This window comes from Neolamprologus brichardi, chromosome 7, assembly GCF_056152115.1.
Source record: "Neolamprologus brichardi isolate AB-2024 chromosome 7, ASM5615211v1, whole genome shotgun sequence".
In the NCBI taxonomy this organism is placed as follows: Eukaryota; Metazoa; Chordata; class Actinopteri; order Cichliformes; family Cichlidae; genus Neolamprologus; species Neolamprologus brichardi.
In genome coordinates, this window is record NC_142110.1 from 39,127,999 (window position 1) to 39,145,155 (window position 17,157).

General features: G+C 42.8%; 2 protein-coding genes across 2 annotated transcripts in view; both read left to right on the forward strand.

The window, feature by feature from the left end:
* Nucleotides 1-17,157, forward strand: part of LOC102798351 (phospholipid-transporting ATPase ID-like) — a 29,180-nt gene that overhangs the window by 1,648 nt on the left and 10,375 nt on the right. The window contains exons 2-20 of the mRNA XM_087843583.1: nt 3,678-3,762; nt 3,967-4,025; nt 4,464-4,577; nt 4,923-5,021; nt 5,139-5,200; nt 5,311-5,383; nt 5,481-5,551; nt 5,636-5,718; nt 6,496-6,654; nt 6,828-6,916; nt 7,057-7,250; nt 7,362-7,570; nt 7,671-7,714; nt 7,794-7,959; nt 8,158-8,346; nt 8,464-8,579; nt 8,689-8,853; nt 9,692-9,803; nt 9,894-9,999. Of these exons, the coding sequence (XP_087699709.1) occupies nt 3,708-3,762; nt 3,967-4,025; nt 4,464-4,577; nt 4,923-5,021; nt 5,139-5,200; nt 5,311-5,383; nt 5,481-5,551; nt 5,636-5,718; nt 6,496-6,654; nt 6,828-6,916; nt 7,057-7,250; nt 7,362-7,570; nt 7,671-7,714; nt 7,794-7,959; nt 8,158-8,346; nt 8,464-8,579; nt 8,689-8,853; nt 9,692-9,803; nt 9,894-9,999 (2,165 nt within the window). The 5' untranslated portion in view covers nt 3,678-3,707. The remainder of the gene's footprint in view (nt 1-3,677; nt 3,763-3,966; nt 4,026-4,463; nt 4,578-4,922; nt 5,022-5,138; nt 5,201-5,310; nt 5,384-5,480; nt 5,552-5,635; nt 5,719-6,495; nt 6,655-6,827; nt 6,917-7,056; nt 7,251-7,361; nt 7,571-7,670; nt 7,715-7,793; nt 7,960-8,157; nt 8,347-8,463; nt 8,580-8,688; nt 8,854-9,691; nt 9,804-9,893; nt 10,000-17,157) is intronic.
* Nucleotides 13,420-14,610, forward strand: LOC148102150 (uncharacterized). Its single transcript, XM_087843585.1, has one exon. The coding sequence runs from the start codon at nt 13,420-13,422 to the stop codon at nt 14,116-14,118; it is 699 nt and encodes a 232-aa protein (XP_087699711.1). The 3' UTR covers nt 14,119-14,610.

A 17,157-nucleotide genomic window follows, 5' to 3' on the forward strand; every position in this document is an offset into this window, starting at 1 on the left:
GAAGCTGAGTCTGAGGCTGGCCCAGGCGACGCAGACGCTGAAGCTGAGTCTGAGGCTGGCCCAGGCGACGCAGACGCTGAGGCTGGACCAGGTGACGGCACGGGAGCCGGGGGTGACGGAGCCACAGCTTTAGGGCCAGCGGGCGCGGAGGCCCCTGGCTGGAGACAGGCAGGGCCAGCGGGCGCGGAGGCCCCTGGCTGGAGACAGGCCGGGCCAGCGGGCGCGGAGGCCCCTGGCTGGCAAGCAGGAGGGCTCACAGCTGGCTCTGGGTGCTGTGGCTGCAGGTCCGGGGACTGAACTGACTGGACGGGAGGAGACTGGACTACAGGGGACTGGAGGACAGGAGGAGACTGGACTACAGGGGACTGGAGGACAGTCTCCTCCTGTCCTCCAGTCCCCTGTAGTCCAGTCTCCTCCCGTCCAGTCAGTTCAGTCCCCGGACCAGGCGAAGCTGAAGCTGGCGACGAGGCTGAGGCCGGACCAGGCGAAGCTGAAGCTGAGTCCGGCCCAGGCGAAGCAGACGCTGAAGCTGAAGCTGAGTCTGAGGCTGGCCCAGGCGAAGCAGACGCTGAGGCTGGACCAGGTGACGGCACGGGAGCCGGGGGTGACGGAGCCACAGCTTTAGGGCCAGCGGGCGCGGAGGCCCCTGGCTGGAGACAGGCAGGGCCAGCGGGCGCGGAGGCCCCTGGCGGGAGACAGGCCGGGCCAGCGGGCGCGGAGGCCCCTGGCGGGAGAGCGGCCGGGCCAGCGGGCGCGGAGGCCCCTGGCTGGCAAGCAGGAGGGCTCACAGCTGGCTCTGGGTGCTGTGGCTGCAGGTCCGGGGACTGAACTGACTGGACGGGAGGAGACTGGACTACAGGGGACTGGAGGACAGGAGGAGACTGTCCTCCAGTCCCCTGTAGTCCAGTCTCCTCCCGTCCAGTCAGTTCAGTCCCCGGACCAGGCGAAGCTGAAGCTGGCGACGAGGCTGAGGCCGGACCAGGCGAAGCTGAAGCTGAGTCCGGCCCAGGCGAAGCAGACGCTGAAGCTGAAGCTGAGTCTGAGGCTGGCCCAGGCGAAGCAGACGCTGAAGCTGAGTCTGAGGCTGGCCCAGGCGAAGCAGACGCTGAGGCTGGACCAGGTGACGGCACGGGAGCCGGGGGTGACGGAGCCACAGCTTTAGGGCCAGCGGGCGCGGAGGCCCCTGGCTGGAGACAGGCAGGGCCAGCGGGCGCGGAGGCCCCTGGCTGGAGACAGGCCGGGCCAGCGGGCGCGGAGGCCCCTGGCGGGAGAGCGGCCGGGCCAGCGGGCGCGGAGGCCCCTGGCGGGAGAGCGGCCGGGCCAGCGGGCGCGGAGGCCCCTGGCTGGCAAGCAGGAGGGCTCACAGCTGGCTCTGGGTGCTGTGGCTGCAGGTCCGGGGACTGAACTGACTGGACGGGAGGAGACTGGACTACAGGGGACTGGAGGACAGGAGGAGACTGGACTACAGGGGACTGGAGGACAGGAGGAGACTGGACTACAGGGGACTGGAGGACAGGAGGAGACTGGACTACAGGGGACTGGAGTGAAGGCTGAAGAGCAGGTGAGGGAACTGACTGGAGTGGAAGCTGAACAGCAGGTGAGGGAACTGACTGGAGTGGAAGCTGAACAGCAGGTGAGGGAACTGACTGGAGTGGGGAAGCTAAGGGATGAACAGAGGTTGGCGATGCTAATGGCTGAGCTAATGACAGAGTTACCGAGGGGGATAAGATTGCGGCCTGGGCTAATAAGGCTGGTGCCTGAGCAGGGGACACCTCAGCTAGCCTAACCAGGGACAGTGCGAGGGCGTGAAAGGTTGGATCAGGAGGTGGATGAAGAGGTGAAGTAGTAGGTGGGCCGGTTAGGTCTTCCAAGCCTCCAGGGAGGTCAGGCTGGGTTGAGGCTGCCCTCAGCCTGGGCGCTGGGACAGGCACGGGAGGTGGCTGGACACCAGTCACCCCCACCCGGGAAACAAGAGTGGATGTGGAGGTAGACTGCGTCGCAGCTGCCTTCCTCCTGGGAGCTGGCACCGGTGTGGGAGCTGGCACTGGTGTGGGTGTAGGCCGGGCCCTAGTCATCTGAGGTGATGAAATGGCTGAGGAGGAAGGCCGAATCTGGGCTGCCGTGCTGGTGGGAAATGGCTGAGTGACGGGTGTGGAAATAGTGACCGGGTGTGTGATACAGGCAGGTTTATCCGGGATTAGTCTGTTTCTTCTGCCACCACGATTTACAGTCTTTGCGGGAGCACAGCAGAAAAAATCTTCCCAGTCTACATCATCCAGGAGGGAATCTCCCCATGAATCGGAGACGAGTCCCTTAGTTAATCTGGGTGAAGTGTCAAATGAGGAGGGTGGAAAACAATTACCGGAACTCACCACCGGGAGTTGTTGACAATAGTCCGTGTTATGGCGGCGTGTGCGCCGCTTTCTCCGGGAAGAGGAAGCGGCCGGGGTAAACAGCTGAGCCTCTGGCGCGGTAGCCTCCATTGAGCCGAGGTAGGAGGCGTAGCCGCGGTGCCGTGGCGAAGGTGGAGGTCCGGCGAATGAGGCGGCGGGTGTGTGAACGAGGCGCGGAGCGGCGAGAGAGGGAGCGGCCGAAACGCGGCATGAACCGTCCGCTCTCCGCGGCAAATGCTCCGGGGCAGGTGAGGCAGCAGGTGGGGGAACGCGGCGTCTCCGAGGCCCGCCCAGAGCCAGGCGAGTCCCCTCGAAGACGTGCTCTCTCTCCGCGAAGAGCCGCTGTTTACCCCTGACCATCTCTGCCCAACGGTAAAGCGCTGCCTCCTGCCGCTCGTTGAGGTCCGAGTCCGCTGGGTCCCAATCGTGTCTTCGTGGCACGGGTCGTGTCATTCTGTCAGGCGTTGTGGAGTGGAGGCGAGGAAGAAGGAACCCAAACGCAGGACTCGCAGGTAGGTGAAGCCGGGTGATTTATTGATGATGGAGTGAACACACAGAACAGAGGAAGGACATGGCTGGCTGGACGACTGACTGACTGAACGAATGAACGAAGGACGGACTGACTGACTGACTGACTGACCGAACACTGGCGGAAACAACAACATAACCTAAACATCATCAATGACACGACAAAGAACGAGTAGAAACAGAAGACTTAAATACACAGACTGATGAGGATGATAATGAGAGACCGGTGAGTACACAGCTGAACATAATCTGGCTAATGGCACGAGACGAGGTGACAGGAACAAACAGGAAATGAAACAGGAAGTGGCAAAATAAACTGAACATGAACAAAACGGAAAGCACTGGGTCACCGACCCAGGAACCCTGACAAGTACCAAGAGTTTAAAAGGCCTCTGTATCTTTACATCTTTGGAGCAAAGATAAATTGTGGGGAGGGGTGGAAATCTTGTCAAGTATGTGACTGTTATATGTCTACCTATAGCTGGAGAGATATTTTTGGCTTTGTGAAAGCTCAGGATTATTATTTTTGGGATGTTTTGTCTTTCCCTCATCGCCATTTTAAAAGGTGTGCTGTACATATTAAATCGTTCCACCTTTTCTCTATTCATTTTTAAACATTATATCGCAGTTCTAAACAAACATGACCTTCCAGGAATTAACTGGTTCCCTCTCGCTTTTGCCTCGCTTTTTGATATAGAAACCCTTTTGGTTTGAAATGACTCACCAATTAGAACTGAAAAGTGGACTTTTTTCCAGGTTATAAAACATGGAGAACCTGAGTTAAAGATGGGAACTGTGCTGTCATACTTTGGACAGTTGTGCGGACATGGAAATAAGGAAGGTGAGATTAGATGCACTTAAACGTTGGTCTACTTTACTGCATTGTTCAGTTACTGTATGTAACTCAGTTTTAGTTATATTTATTTTTGTGTTTCAGCTCTGAAATGTTTGCAAAAATTAAATTTGAGTTTGTCTTTCCTCAGTACTGCTGTAACATACAGTAGCATAAACTCTCTCCTGCTCTGACTCCTTTACTCTCTCACAGAGAAGGAGAGATGCTTGCGGGCTAATGACAGAACTTTCAACCTATCTTTCCGCTATGCTGTAAGTATATAAACAAATGTTATCATGCCTATTCAGCAGCTGACAAGAGAAGCTTTGGACACACCCTCAGCTCAATGCTTTGCTTGTTTGGATTTGATTACTCTGTCACAACAAATGTCAAGTGTCACAAAGACAACTCTTTGCATTTACCACTCAATGAACATAAAGTTGTGTATATTTGCATGTTATGACTCAGTTGTACATAAATTTTAGCTAAATAATAAAAATTTTTGTTGAATAAATCTGAGTTGTAGGTAATTATTAGTGAAATCCTAGAAATCTTAGGATTTTTACTGTACCTTGTTGCTGTGTCTGCTGTAGAAAACAAAAATGAAACTTTAACATTACATTACAAACATTTAAATATTAAATCACAGTGATTTTTGTTAAACTGACATCAGTCATGTAACTTTCCTCTGTCGATTTCTTTAACTTCAGAACAATGCCATCAAGACCTCCAAATACAACATCTTCACCTTCCTGCCACTTAATCTTTTTGAGCAGTTCAGGAGGCTCGCTAATGCCTACTTCCTCTTCCTGCTCATCCTTCAGGTAGACATGTTGCCATTCTTGTCAGAATAATTGCATGCTTAAAAAGAGTTATTTTATGCTGCAGATAGTTATGTGAATGCAAATACTAGCTTATAAAACAATCAGAGTTCAAACTCCACATTGAACAGCATCTTTTTAAAATGTAATTTGATTTTAAAATTAGAAATGACACATATTTTCTTTCTTTATCAAATTATTTTTTTAACACGTTATTTAATGTCAACCATACACTGAAATGAGCTTTAAGGCTTTCTGTTTTCAGATTCTTAAAAGCTCAATTATCAATGTATTAAAACAGCATATGTAACTGTGTGTCTGTGTGTCTGTGTGTGTGTGTGTTGACAGTTGATCCCACAAATCTCCTCTCTGCCATGGTTCACCACAGCTGTCCCGTTAATATTGGTGCTGTCTATAACAGGAGTCAAAGATGCCAGTGATGATATAGTAAGTTTAAATTGTTATCAGCAATAGAGAGATCCTGCTCATTATGAAAACCAAAAATAAGGAACTAATATCAGATTTGGAAGCAAACAGTATCTTTTTCTTGTGTCAACTGAGCAGAACAGACACAAATGTGACAAACAAGTGAATAACCGGAAGGTGGACGTCCTCATGGATGGCCAGTAAGTCTTTGGAAACCCAAATGAAAAAGAAAAGAATACCTTTTGTATGAAGAATTATGCCATTTTGGATTCATTTCTGTGTTGTATGCCTTTGTTCGCTTCCCTGACAGACTCAAAAATGAAAAATGGATGAATGTTCAGGTCGGGAACATAGTCAAACTGGAGAATAATGAGTTTGTCACAGTAAGTTTGGGGAGGCTATAGTAAAGATTTGAAGCAAGTGAAAGAAATTCATTTCAAAAGTAAGTTCCAAACTAAACTCAGTGCTTTTATTTCTTAGGCAGACCTTCTGTTGCTGTCTAGCAGTGAGCCCCTTAATTTAGTTTATGTGGAAACAGCTGAACTCGATGGGTAAGTGTGCTGTACTGTGGTGTTTGTATGCTAGGTTGACACCTAATGTCTGACACTGTCTTGGATTTCCCTTGGTCTCCCCAGAGAAACCAATCTGAAGGTGAAACAGGCTCTGACTGTAACTGGAGAGCTGGGAGACAACATTGAGGCACTGGCTGCCTTTAATGGTGAGAATCTGAATCTGAGACAACACACAGTCTGATTTTTAAAAGTGAAACCTGTTTGTGTCATTGGGAAATGTCAGAGGGGAGAAAAACAAACAGAGTTTTTTGACAAAGTAGTATTTCACCTGTTTAAGCCTCTACTGAGTGATTACATTTTCTCATGTCTGTGTAGGTTTTCAGTCATCCAGGTCATAGTCTAAGAATCTTGGAAAGAAAGCGACTGGGCTTATTTACGTTTCTTGAAACTTAGACATCCAGTCGTTTTCTTTCCATGCATATCCTCATGTATTGCTTTTCTCTACCAGTGTAAAAAGCAGATCCTGGGTTTTATTTATTTGTTGTTTGTTTGTTGCTTACTTGAATAGATCTGTATACATTCACTAGCCACTTTGTTAGGTACACCTGCACACCTGCTAATTAATCTAATCAGCAAATCATTTTAACACGTGGACAGGGTTAAAATGATCTGCGGAAGTTCAAACTGGCTATCAAATTAGGGAAAAAATTAAAGGGACTTTGAATGTCACATGGTTGCTGGCGCCAGATGAGTCTGAGTATTTCAGAAACTGATGACCTGCTGGGATTAACCCACATCTGTAAGGTTTCCAGAGAATGGTCCACAAAAGAGAAGATATCCAGTGAGCAGCCGTTCTCTAGGCAAAAATCCCTTGTTGATACAAGAGGTCGGAGGAGACAACCCAGACTGCTTCGAGCTGTCCTCTAACTATCCTGTGAACTGATGTTCAGAATCATTTGCTGACACTGATTTCTGTTTCTCAGGTGAAGTGCGATGTGAACCTCCCAACAACCGTCTAGACAAGTTCAAAGGGACTCTGACTTTGAACGGAGAAAGATATGCCTTGGACAACGACAAAGTGCTGCTCAGAGGCTGTACTCTCAGGAACACTGAGTGGTGCTTCGGTCTGGTCATCTTTGGAGGTACACTGTGCACTGCAACTGTGTACAATTTGCAATTTGAGTGATTTTTTTTGGTCTAGCTTTTATTGTTTACTCTGATAATAATGTTTGAAGTTGTACATAAGAGACTAGAGCAGGAAGGAGATGCAGCAAAGGTGTGCAAAAGAAAATCTGACACCAATAATCCTTTCCAGGTCCTGACACTAAACTGATGCAGAACAGCGGGAAGTCGATATTCAAACGGACAAGCATTGATCACCTGATGAATATCCTGGTGTTATGTGTGAGTTTACACAAGCACAAATACAAAGAAAGTCACATGAAGTCTCAATTAATAGATAACTTAAAGACAGTGATTTGTTTTTTCAATTGAGTGACAAGAGTAATATTGTTTGAATAAGTCTGATATTTTTATTCCATCAGATCTTTGGTTTCCTGGCATCTATGTGCTCCATTTTGACCATTGGCAATGCTATCTGGGAAACAAACGAGGGCTCAGTGTTCACTATGTTTCTTCCTCGTGAACCAGGCATTGATGCTCCTCTCTCATCATTCCTCATCTTCTGGTCTTATGTCATTGTCCTTAACACAGTGGTACCAATTTCACTCTACGTCAGGTAAGTAAAAATGATGAAACAAGAAAACAACCAAAGTTGGTTTGAACACTTGAGACTTGTGTTAATATGTATCACATTTTGAAATTTTACCAATTTGTGCTACATTGTTAGCGTGGAGTTCATTCGTCTGGGAAACAGCTTCTTCATAGACTGGGACAGGAAGATGTACTATCCTAAGAAAGATACTCCAGCTCAGGCAAGAACCACCACACTCAATGAGGAGCTAGGCCAGATTAAATACATCTTCAGCGACAAGACTGGCACTCTGACACAGAACATCATGACTTTCAACAAGTGCTCCATTAATGGAAAAGCTTATGGTGAGCAGCTTTGCTTGTGTAAAAAGGTGTCAGAGAGGCAAATGGAAACATGAACATTGTTTAAATGATTCATTTTACAGTACATTTATCTTATATTCAGGAGACCTCTATGACTTCTCTGGAGAAAGAGTGGCAATTACAGAGGTGAGAGGAAAATGCATGATTGTGTAGCTTATTTGAAGAAAGTATTGATCCAACTTTGTTGTTTCGGCTTTTCTTGTAGAGGACAGAGAGAGTGGACTTCTCCTGGAACAATCTGGCTGATCCAAAGTTCAACTTTCATGACCACAGTCTGGTGGAGATGGTGAGAAGTGGAAACCCTGAGACTCAGGAGTTCTTCCGCTTGTTATCCCTGTGTCACACTGTCATGCCTGAGGAAAAGAAAGAGGGTGAGGGGTCCCCTAAAAGACATCTTCATGTCATTTACATTTCAGGAGAATTTCAAAATATTCTTGGAGTCTATTTAAAAACTCCAAATTCAGTGCAATAAAAGACATACAGGTACATAGAAATGTGCTCCACCATGCAAATGTTCAAATTTTACCCTTATATGCCAATTAAATTGTCATCTCTGTTTTACCTGGTAGGAGAGCTCAATTATCAGGCTCAGTCACCTGATGAAGGCGCTTTGGTGACCGCTGCAAGAAACTTTGGATTTGTGTTCCTATCACGCACACCAGAAACCATCACAGTCATAGAGATGGGCAGACAAGTCATCTATGAACTTCTGGCCATTCTGGACTTCAGTAATGTTAGGAAGAGGATGTCAGTTATAGGTGAGATAAGGGGTCAACCATACTTTTTTTGGCCATACTTCGTATGTTCAGAAGATAGACAATTTCTTTTTCTGGATGCATTACGTCAAACTTTGTAACTTTCCCTGTCACTTCCAGTGCGCAGCGCAGAGGGGAAGTTGACTCTATACTGCAAAGGTGCAGACACCATGATTTTTGAAAGACTGCACCCCTCCTGTAACAAACTGATGGAAGTAACCACTAACCACCTCAATGTGAGTAATCCAAAGCATATAAAAGTAGCTTGAAGCTAAAGTCAATGAAATTTTAATATAATTAATGTAATTTAACATTTGACTTCTTTCGATTATCAAACAAAAACAGGAGTATGCAGGTGATGGCCTCCGTACACTTGCTCTGGCCTACAAAGACTTAGACAAGACCTACATGATAGATTGGACACAGCGCCACCATGAGGCCAGTGTTGCCATGGAGGGACGTGAAGAAAAACTTGATGAACTTTATGAAGAGATAGAGAAAGATATGATGGTTAGTACATGTGCTGAAAACTTTGTCACATCGCTAGATCATCTGACAGACCAATTTGCTGCTTGATGACCTACCTGTAGTTTTCCAGAAATTATACGTACCAGGGATGTCAAATTAATTTTACATCGGGGGAAAATATAGCCCAATTTCATCTTAAATGGGCTGGACCAGTCAAACTCTGCTTGTCCCCAGTCAATGTTAATAAGTTTAACTATACATTTTACCTTGAGATATCTTACAATAAAAAAAGAAGTGCAATTTCAACACCTCAGATTTTCTTACATGATTGTGGCGGGGTGTGGTTTGCGATACTGCTGCAGGTGCGATTGACCCACCTGCGTGGCATCTGCAATCACGCCTAGCTGGCTTAAAAGTTAGGAGTTCTGGTAAATGCTGTTGTTGTTGTGGTAATGTTGAGCTGGCAGTAGGAGAGCTGCAGCTCTGTGTGTGTTTGCACAGCAACCATGTGAGTGTTAATAAAGTATGCTGAAGAGCATGTTCATGCCATCGGGTCTGCCATGGTCATTTACAATGATGAAAAATGCTTCTGTAGTAAATGAAAGAAATCTATCAGCATAAATCTTTGAGCTTAAATTGTAAGACGTGAATGTGTAAAGGTACAGAAGAATTCTGGTGGTTTGTTTTCCCAGAATGTCCTCCAGAAAGCCATCCTTTTCATCCTTTTTCCAAAGTTGTTTCCAGATTAAAGTATTTGCCAGGCTGATTCTGGCACCTGGGTTCGTTTGACACCCCAGCTTTAGATTGTGCACTAATGTTACAGTGAAACCAGCATAATTTGTCATAAATGTATAAATCACAACTACATCTGTGGCTTTAGCTGTTGGGAGCGACAGCTGTGGAGGACAAGTTGCAAGACGGTGTACCACAGACCATTGAGCAACTGGCTAAAGCTGACATCAAAATCTGGGTGTTAACTGGAGATAAGCAAGGTCAGTGTCACTTTATGTTTCTTCTTATTTAAGCTTTTTTTTTTGTAGATTTAAGATTTATTGATTGAAAATTATTTTACTGTTCAACAGAGACAGCAGAGAACATTGGCTATTCCTGTAACATGCTAAGAGGGGAGATGAAGGATGTCTTTGTTGTCTCAGCCAACACTGCTGAAGGAGTCAAAGAGGAGCTACAGTGAGTCGGTTAGAAACAGATAAGGATCAACTGTCAATCAGAGTCTTTTTCATCATACAATTAATGATGCAATTTGTCAGTTTACGAATTTCAGTAAACTTAAATTAACTAGAACAGCACGAACAGGAACTCAACCATTTGAGGCTTGATTCATTAAGTTACTTTTCCTAGAGCTGTAAGATAAATTTGTAGCTGTTGTTTTACAATATTTGTTTGTACAGTTTTCTCAGACAGGCAGGAACATTTTCACACTTCTCTCTTGTTTCAAGTTCAAACCTTCATAGAAAAATAAGTCCATTATAATAGAATGAAAGCGGTGCAAAACGTTTCGTCGACATTGTTGTGTTTGTCAGGGAGAAAACGTACAAACAAACACTACAAATTTGACAAGCTGAACGCATTCTGTACTGTACAGGAGGCAGTGGTCTACAGCCAATCAGGATGCACAACACAATGCACTGTTTAAAAAAACAAAACAAACAAAAAAAAAACAACAACAAAAAAAACACCATGCAAAATTGCACAAAAAAAATCTGCGAAACAGTGAGGCCGCAAAAAGTGAACCGCGTTATAGCGAGGGACCACTGTATATCAAAATTTGCTGCTTTACTCAGGGGCGGATCTAGAGAAATTTTTTTAGGGTGGCATGAGGGTGGAAAAGAAATCAAATAGGGTGGCAAAATCAAAGTCTTTTTTTTTTCTCCACACACATATGCAGGTGGTTACATATGGTTAAAATGATTTAAATGCAGTAAGTATACATGTTTTTCATATAAATATAGTCCATAACTTAATTATTGTCTGTATCCCACATAATTAAACACTTTAGTTACATAAAACATGTGAGTTTTGATTCTATGTACTGTATAGCCTGTATAATAAATAAATATGTAGCCCAATAAGTATAAAATGGGGTGGTTCAGTTACAAACACAAGTCTAACTTAAGTTTCACACTGTTTTTTGTTAGAAAACAATCACATTGTTAAATGCTTAAATTACACAAAATGTCAGAAATCTGCACTGTCATGAACAAAAATTTAAACCTAATTTTTCATGATTTGTTGGATTAACACACTGAGGTCTGAAATACAACCGGTCATTTTTGACTCCTTTTGAGTTTACATTTGTATTTCACCCTCAAATTGTTTCATTTTATTTTTTCCCCTTGCCTTGTTTGGTATCATTCTTTTCAGCTCAACTGAGTTTAGTTGTTTTTTCACTGACATACTGCATTAGTATTACTGATCTGAAATCACAAAAAGAACTTAAAATCCTAGTAGTATTTTTTTACTGTAAAAAAAAACACAGATATGTTGAGCAAATTTTTATAACTTCAAATGCAAATATAAATTGTACATTTTATAAACATATACAACTATTTATCTAAAAATGCAGTCAATACACCTGCCGTTTTTGGTTTTTTTTTTTTCATTTTGTACAACCATTTAAAAATATTACTAAAATTAAAATGAGAGAACAAGCAGGTGTCGCAAATTATGTTTGTCAGTAAAAAAATGTTTTTCCACCAGAAGACAGAGGAGAACAGCACAGGGATAAACCTGCAGGCCTGACAACAGGAGGTGTATCACTCCGCTGGTTTCTACAGTGTTTACAATGCAATATGCCTTTGTGACATTCATTAGTGCCCTCACTGACACACAAAACAAAACAACAACTACACAACAGAACAACTACACAAGACAACACAACACACTAACTATACACTCCACGCTAAATGTCACAAATCTCCCACATCTAAATTCTCTGTCTCTCGCTCTGTCTCGCTGCCATTACTGTCACTCCCAAAACTTTTCCCTCTTCCTAAACAACCAAATCCCACCTGTTGACTTTTTTTTAAATTGGTCGACATGGTACATTTTTCCACCGATACGAAAGAGGTGGCTTTTTTTTCTTTCTTTACTGTTTTTGCGCTGTCCTTAGAAAACACTTTAACAAAAACCACATACACACAGAAAAAAAGGGGGCTTATATATATTATCATAACTCTGGATTTACTGGGCTGTAGTTAAACTTTAAAAACTTTCAATATGGGCTGAAATAAAGACTCAGCGTGGCTGCAGCTTGTTGCTGTGTCTGCTTAAATCAGTCATGTGATTTGGAGGTGCAGCGTGTCCGTGGACCACAGAGGGTTAATAACACTCACCATCATTCCATTTCCAGAGTGTAACATCCAACCACCTGTGTGAAATCTGAAATTCCCATGGTGTTGTTCAAAATAGTTATGCGCGAATCATGAACGAATCGTTCAATACTCGAGAATCACTTTACTGACTCGTGAATCATGTTTCACATGCCCAACTGACTCACTGACTCATCCCTGTTGCTGTTAGCAAACTAATTTTATTAGTAGAAATATATCTAGCTTATAATTAAAATTGTGGAGAAAAACACAACATCCAGTATCTTAACAAAAATATTTCTGCTCTGAAGTGGAAGAAAAAACCCTGAGTAGAAGCTCACATAAAGGCAATAGCTCCTCGGTTCACAGTCGCATCGCTCTGCTAACATGCTAACAGCACATTTGAGCTACTCAGCCCCTCCTTTCCTGTGTGAATCTTAGCGTAAGCGAATCACTCAGGACTCACTCACCCCCTCCCTTCCCGTGCTGAATCGAGAGCTGTGTCCCAATTCAGGGTCTGCACGTTTGAAGTACGCATTTTAAGTGTGATTACGTCACCGCCACGCCACCAATTCGAAGTGTACTTCAAACACTTCGAATTGGAACAGCCGTCTGCTCCAGTTTTTTTGCTGATGGGTTTACCGCAACTGACGACTTGTTAAATTAAGCTAACGAGGCTAGCTGCCAGGCCACGCCAGGCTCCACCACCATCTAACGAGGCTAGCTGCCAGGCCACGCCGGGTTCCACCACCAGCTAATGAGGCGAGCTGCCAGACCACGCCAGGCTCCACCACCAGCTAACGAGGCTAGCTGCCAGGCCACGCCAGGCTCCACCACCAGCTAACGAGGCGAGCTGCCAGGCCACGCCGGGCTCCACCACCAGCTAACGAGGCTAGCTGCCAGGCCACGCCGGGCTCCACCACCAGCTAACGAGGCGAGCTGCCAGACCACGCCAGGCTCCACCACCAGCTAACGAGGCTAGCTGCCAGGCCACGCCGGGCTCCACCACCAGCTAACGAGGCTAGCTGCCAGGCCACGCCGGGCTCCACCACCAGCTAACGAGGCGAGCTGCCAGACCACGCTAGGCCACACCGGGTACCAACACTAGCCAGCAAGGCTATCTGCCAGGCCACGCAGGGCTCCACCACCAGCTAACGAGGCTAGCTGCCAGGCCACGCCTGGTACCAACAAAAAGCCAGCGAGGTTAATTGCCAGGACAGGCCGGGTTTTGGCAACCCTCAAAGGTGGTTCGCAACCAGCAGGCCTTAAAGCCGTTAAGATGCCGCCTAAGAGGAGCACCGTTAATGAGGAGGAACTGGAGGACATAAAGAAATCCCTAAACTTTATGTCAGAAGAAATAACAACAATTTCAAAACAACAAAAACTGATACTTAATTTAATGGATGATATTAAAGAACTAAGAAGGCAGAGCGAGGAAAAGGACAAGAAGATTGCTATGCTGGAAGGACGGGTGTCAGATCTGGAACAATATTCAAGAGTAAATGATGTGATAGTGACAGGACTGGAAACCAAGCATCAGACATATGCAAGGGTAGCAGCATCAGAGAGAGGGGAGCCACCCGAGCAAGAGCTACGCTCTTTGGAAGAGCAGGTACTGGCCTTCTTTAAAAGCAAAGGTATCGAAATGGACAATAAAAATATTGAGGGATGCCATCCTCTTCCGAGGAAAAACAAAAATCAAATACCTGCCATTATCATTCGTTTTGTTAATAGAAAACAGAAAAAAGAATTGCTCAAGCAAGGAAGAAAGCTAAAAGGTACAAATGTTTATTTAAATGAACACCTAATCAAGAAAAATGCAGACATTGCAAGACAAGCAAGAATATTAAGAAGACAGAAGAAAATACAGTCAACTTGGACGTCAGACTGTAAAATATTCATTAAGTTAAATGGAACACCAGAGCAGGCTAAGGTTCTAGTCATCAAAGAGATGACGGAACTAGAAAAATATAACTGATAAATGCAAAGCAGTGCTGAATATGATGGGACCGTCCAAGTGCACAACCAACGCAGATGTTGACAATTTTCAACTAACAACTCATATAGATATTGAAAATAAGACATTGACGTATGACAGCAACATAGATCCTGATTGTAATTTCTTTAACAATAAGACAAATGAATGCAATTATTATACAAAGGAGCAACTTAAAAAGGAATTCAAGGTAGATCAGGGTATAACAATGGTTCACTTTAATAGTCGAAGCTTATATGCAAACTTTCAATCCATCAACGACTACATAACACAGTTTGAACAGCCATTCAATGTGATAGCCATATCGGAGACCTGGATAACTCCTGGAAAAGAAGAAGACTTTAAAATAAATGGATATGAATTCCTTCATGTAGACAGGATCAACAAGAAAGGAGGTGGGGTGGCACTTTACATTGATAAAAACCTAAAGTACGAAAGAATGGGAAGAATAATGACTGTTATTGATGGAGTGATGGAATGTTTATCAGTGGAAATAAGTGTGGAAAAAAGGAAAAACCTAATTGTCAGTTGTATATATAGAACACCAGGATCTAAGATTGAGATATTTAAAGATAAAATGGAGGACTTATTTACAAATATAAATCAGAAAAGAATGTTTATTTGTGGGGACTTTAATATTGACTTATTGAATCCAAATCATAATAAGAGTACAGAAGAATTTATTGATTCCATGTACAGCATGGGTTTATTTCCACTGATAACAAGACCAACCAGAATAACATCTCATTGTGCAACTCTATTAGATAATATATTTACAAATATAATAGAAGGAAATATAAAAAGTGGGCTGTTAATCAATGATATAAGTGACCATTTACCAGTCTTTGCATCTTATAATTGCCATTATAAAGTGAACAATGATGGACATAAGATTATTTACAAAAGAATAAGAACAGAGAAGACATTGAATTGTCTTGGAGATGAACTTTTGATGCAAGATTGGAATATTGTATATGAACAAACAGAAGTTAATAAAGCTTACGAAGGATTTTTAAGAACATTTAACACATTACTTGATAAAAACTGCCCAGTAATTGAAATCAATAGGAAACACAACTATGCAGGAAGACCATGGATGACTAAAGGACTACAAAATGCCAGCAAAAAAAAGAATACCCTATATCGAGAATTCATAAAAAAGAGAACAATAGAAACTGAAAGGAAGTATAAAACTTACAAAAATAAATTAACTAATATAATGAGATCCTGTAAAAGAGAGTATTACATTAAAAGGTTAGAACACAATAAAGATAACACAAGAGATATATGGAATGTATTAAACAGTATAATCAAAAATGAATCAAGGAATAATGATTACCCTGGGTACTTTATAGAAGGGACAAGAAGTATTAATAACATGGAAGAGATAGTAAATGGCTTTAATGAATTCTTTGTAAACATAGGGCCAAAACTGGCAGAAGAAATAAAGGTTGATGGAATAGAAAGGGACACTGGTGAAAATATTGAAAGGAATAGTAGCTCAATGTTTTTAAGAGCAGTGGAAGAGAAAGAGATTTATGACATAGTTAGAGGACTTAAGAACAAAACCAGTACAGACTGGAATGATATTGATATGGTAACAGTAAAGACAGTTATTGATGGTATTGTAAAACCATTAAAATATATATTCAATTTGTCGTTTCAAAAAGGAGTTTTTCCACAAAAAATGAAAGTTGCTAAAGTTATTCCCATTTACAAAACCGGTGAAAGGCATCATTTTACAAACTATAGACCAGTGTCAATACTCTCCCAGTTCTCTAAGATACTGGAAAAACTTTTCATAAAAAGATTTGACAGTTTTGTGGAAAAATATGAATTAATGACAGATAGTCAGTATGGGTTCAGAAGCAACAGATCAACAGCTTTGGCATTGATAGATTTAATGGAAAAGATAACGGAATGTATGGATAATAAGAGGTATGCGCTCGGCGTTTTCTTAGATCTAAAGAAGGCATTTGATACTGTTAATCATGAAATTCTATTAAAAAAACTGGAAAAGTACGGGTTTAGGGGAGTGGTTTTGGAATGGTTAAAAAGCTATGTAGGGAATAGGCAACAATATGTACAAATAAAGGAATATAAATCTAATTTGATGGATATAGCTTGTGGAGTACCTCAAGGTTCAGTACTGGGTCCAAAAATGTTTATTATGTACTTAAATTATATCTGCAGAATATCGGAGATTTTAAAGTTTGTAATACTTGCAGATGACACAAATATACTGTGTTCAGGTGTGGAATTGCCACAGGTTTTGGAGATGATCACACAGGAATTAACGATATTAAAGAAGTGGTTTGATATAAATAAATTATCATTGAATCTAGATAAAACCAAATTTATGTTGTTTGGAAACCAAAAGAGAAACATCAAAGTAGAAATATGTGTTGACAATGTATATTTAGAAAGAGTAAATGAAATAAAATTTCTTGGGGTGATCATTGACCACAAGCTCTGTTGGAAGCCACATATTACTTATGTTCGGGGGAAACTGGCACGGGGCATTGCCGTCCTGGGGAAAGCAAAGCATATGTTGGATCAGAAAGCACTGCACATTTTATACTGTGCTTTACTACTGCCATATATGAGCTACTGTGTAGAGGTCTGGGGAAACGCATACAAAAGTAACACACAAACAATAACTGTAATACAGAAAAGGGCCATTAGATTAATAAATAATGTGGGGTACAGGGACCATACAAATGCACTCTTTGTCAAAATGCAAGCTATTAAATTCCAAGACTTGGTGAAGCTTAAAACAGCGCAAATAATGTATAAAGTAAGAAATAAATTGCTTCCAAAAGAAATCTGTAAATTGTTCATAGAAAGAGAAGGTGGGTATAACTTAAGAGGGAAATGGAATTTAAAAATACAAAGTGCTAGAACAACTTTAAGAACGATGTCTATCTCAATTGCAGGAGTTAAATTATGGAACAGTCTAACAGAAGAAATAAAAGACAGTAAAAACATAAAACAGTTTAAAGTAAAATATAAAAACCTGAT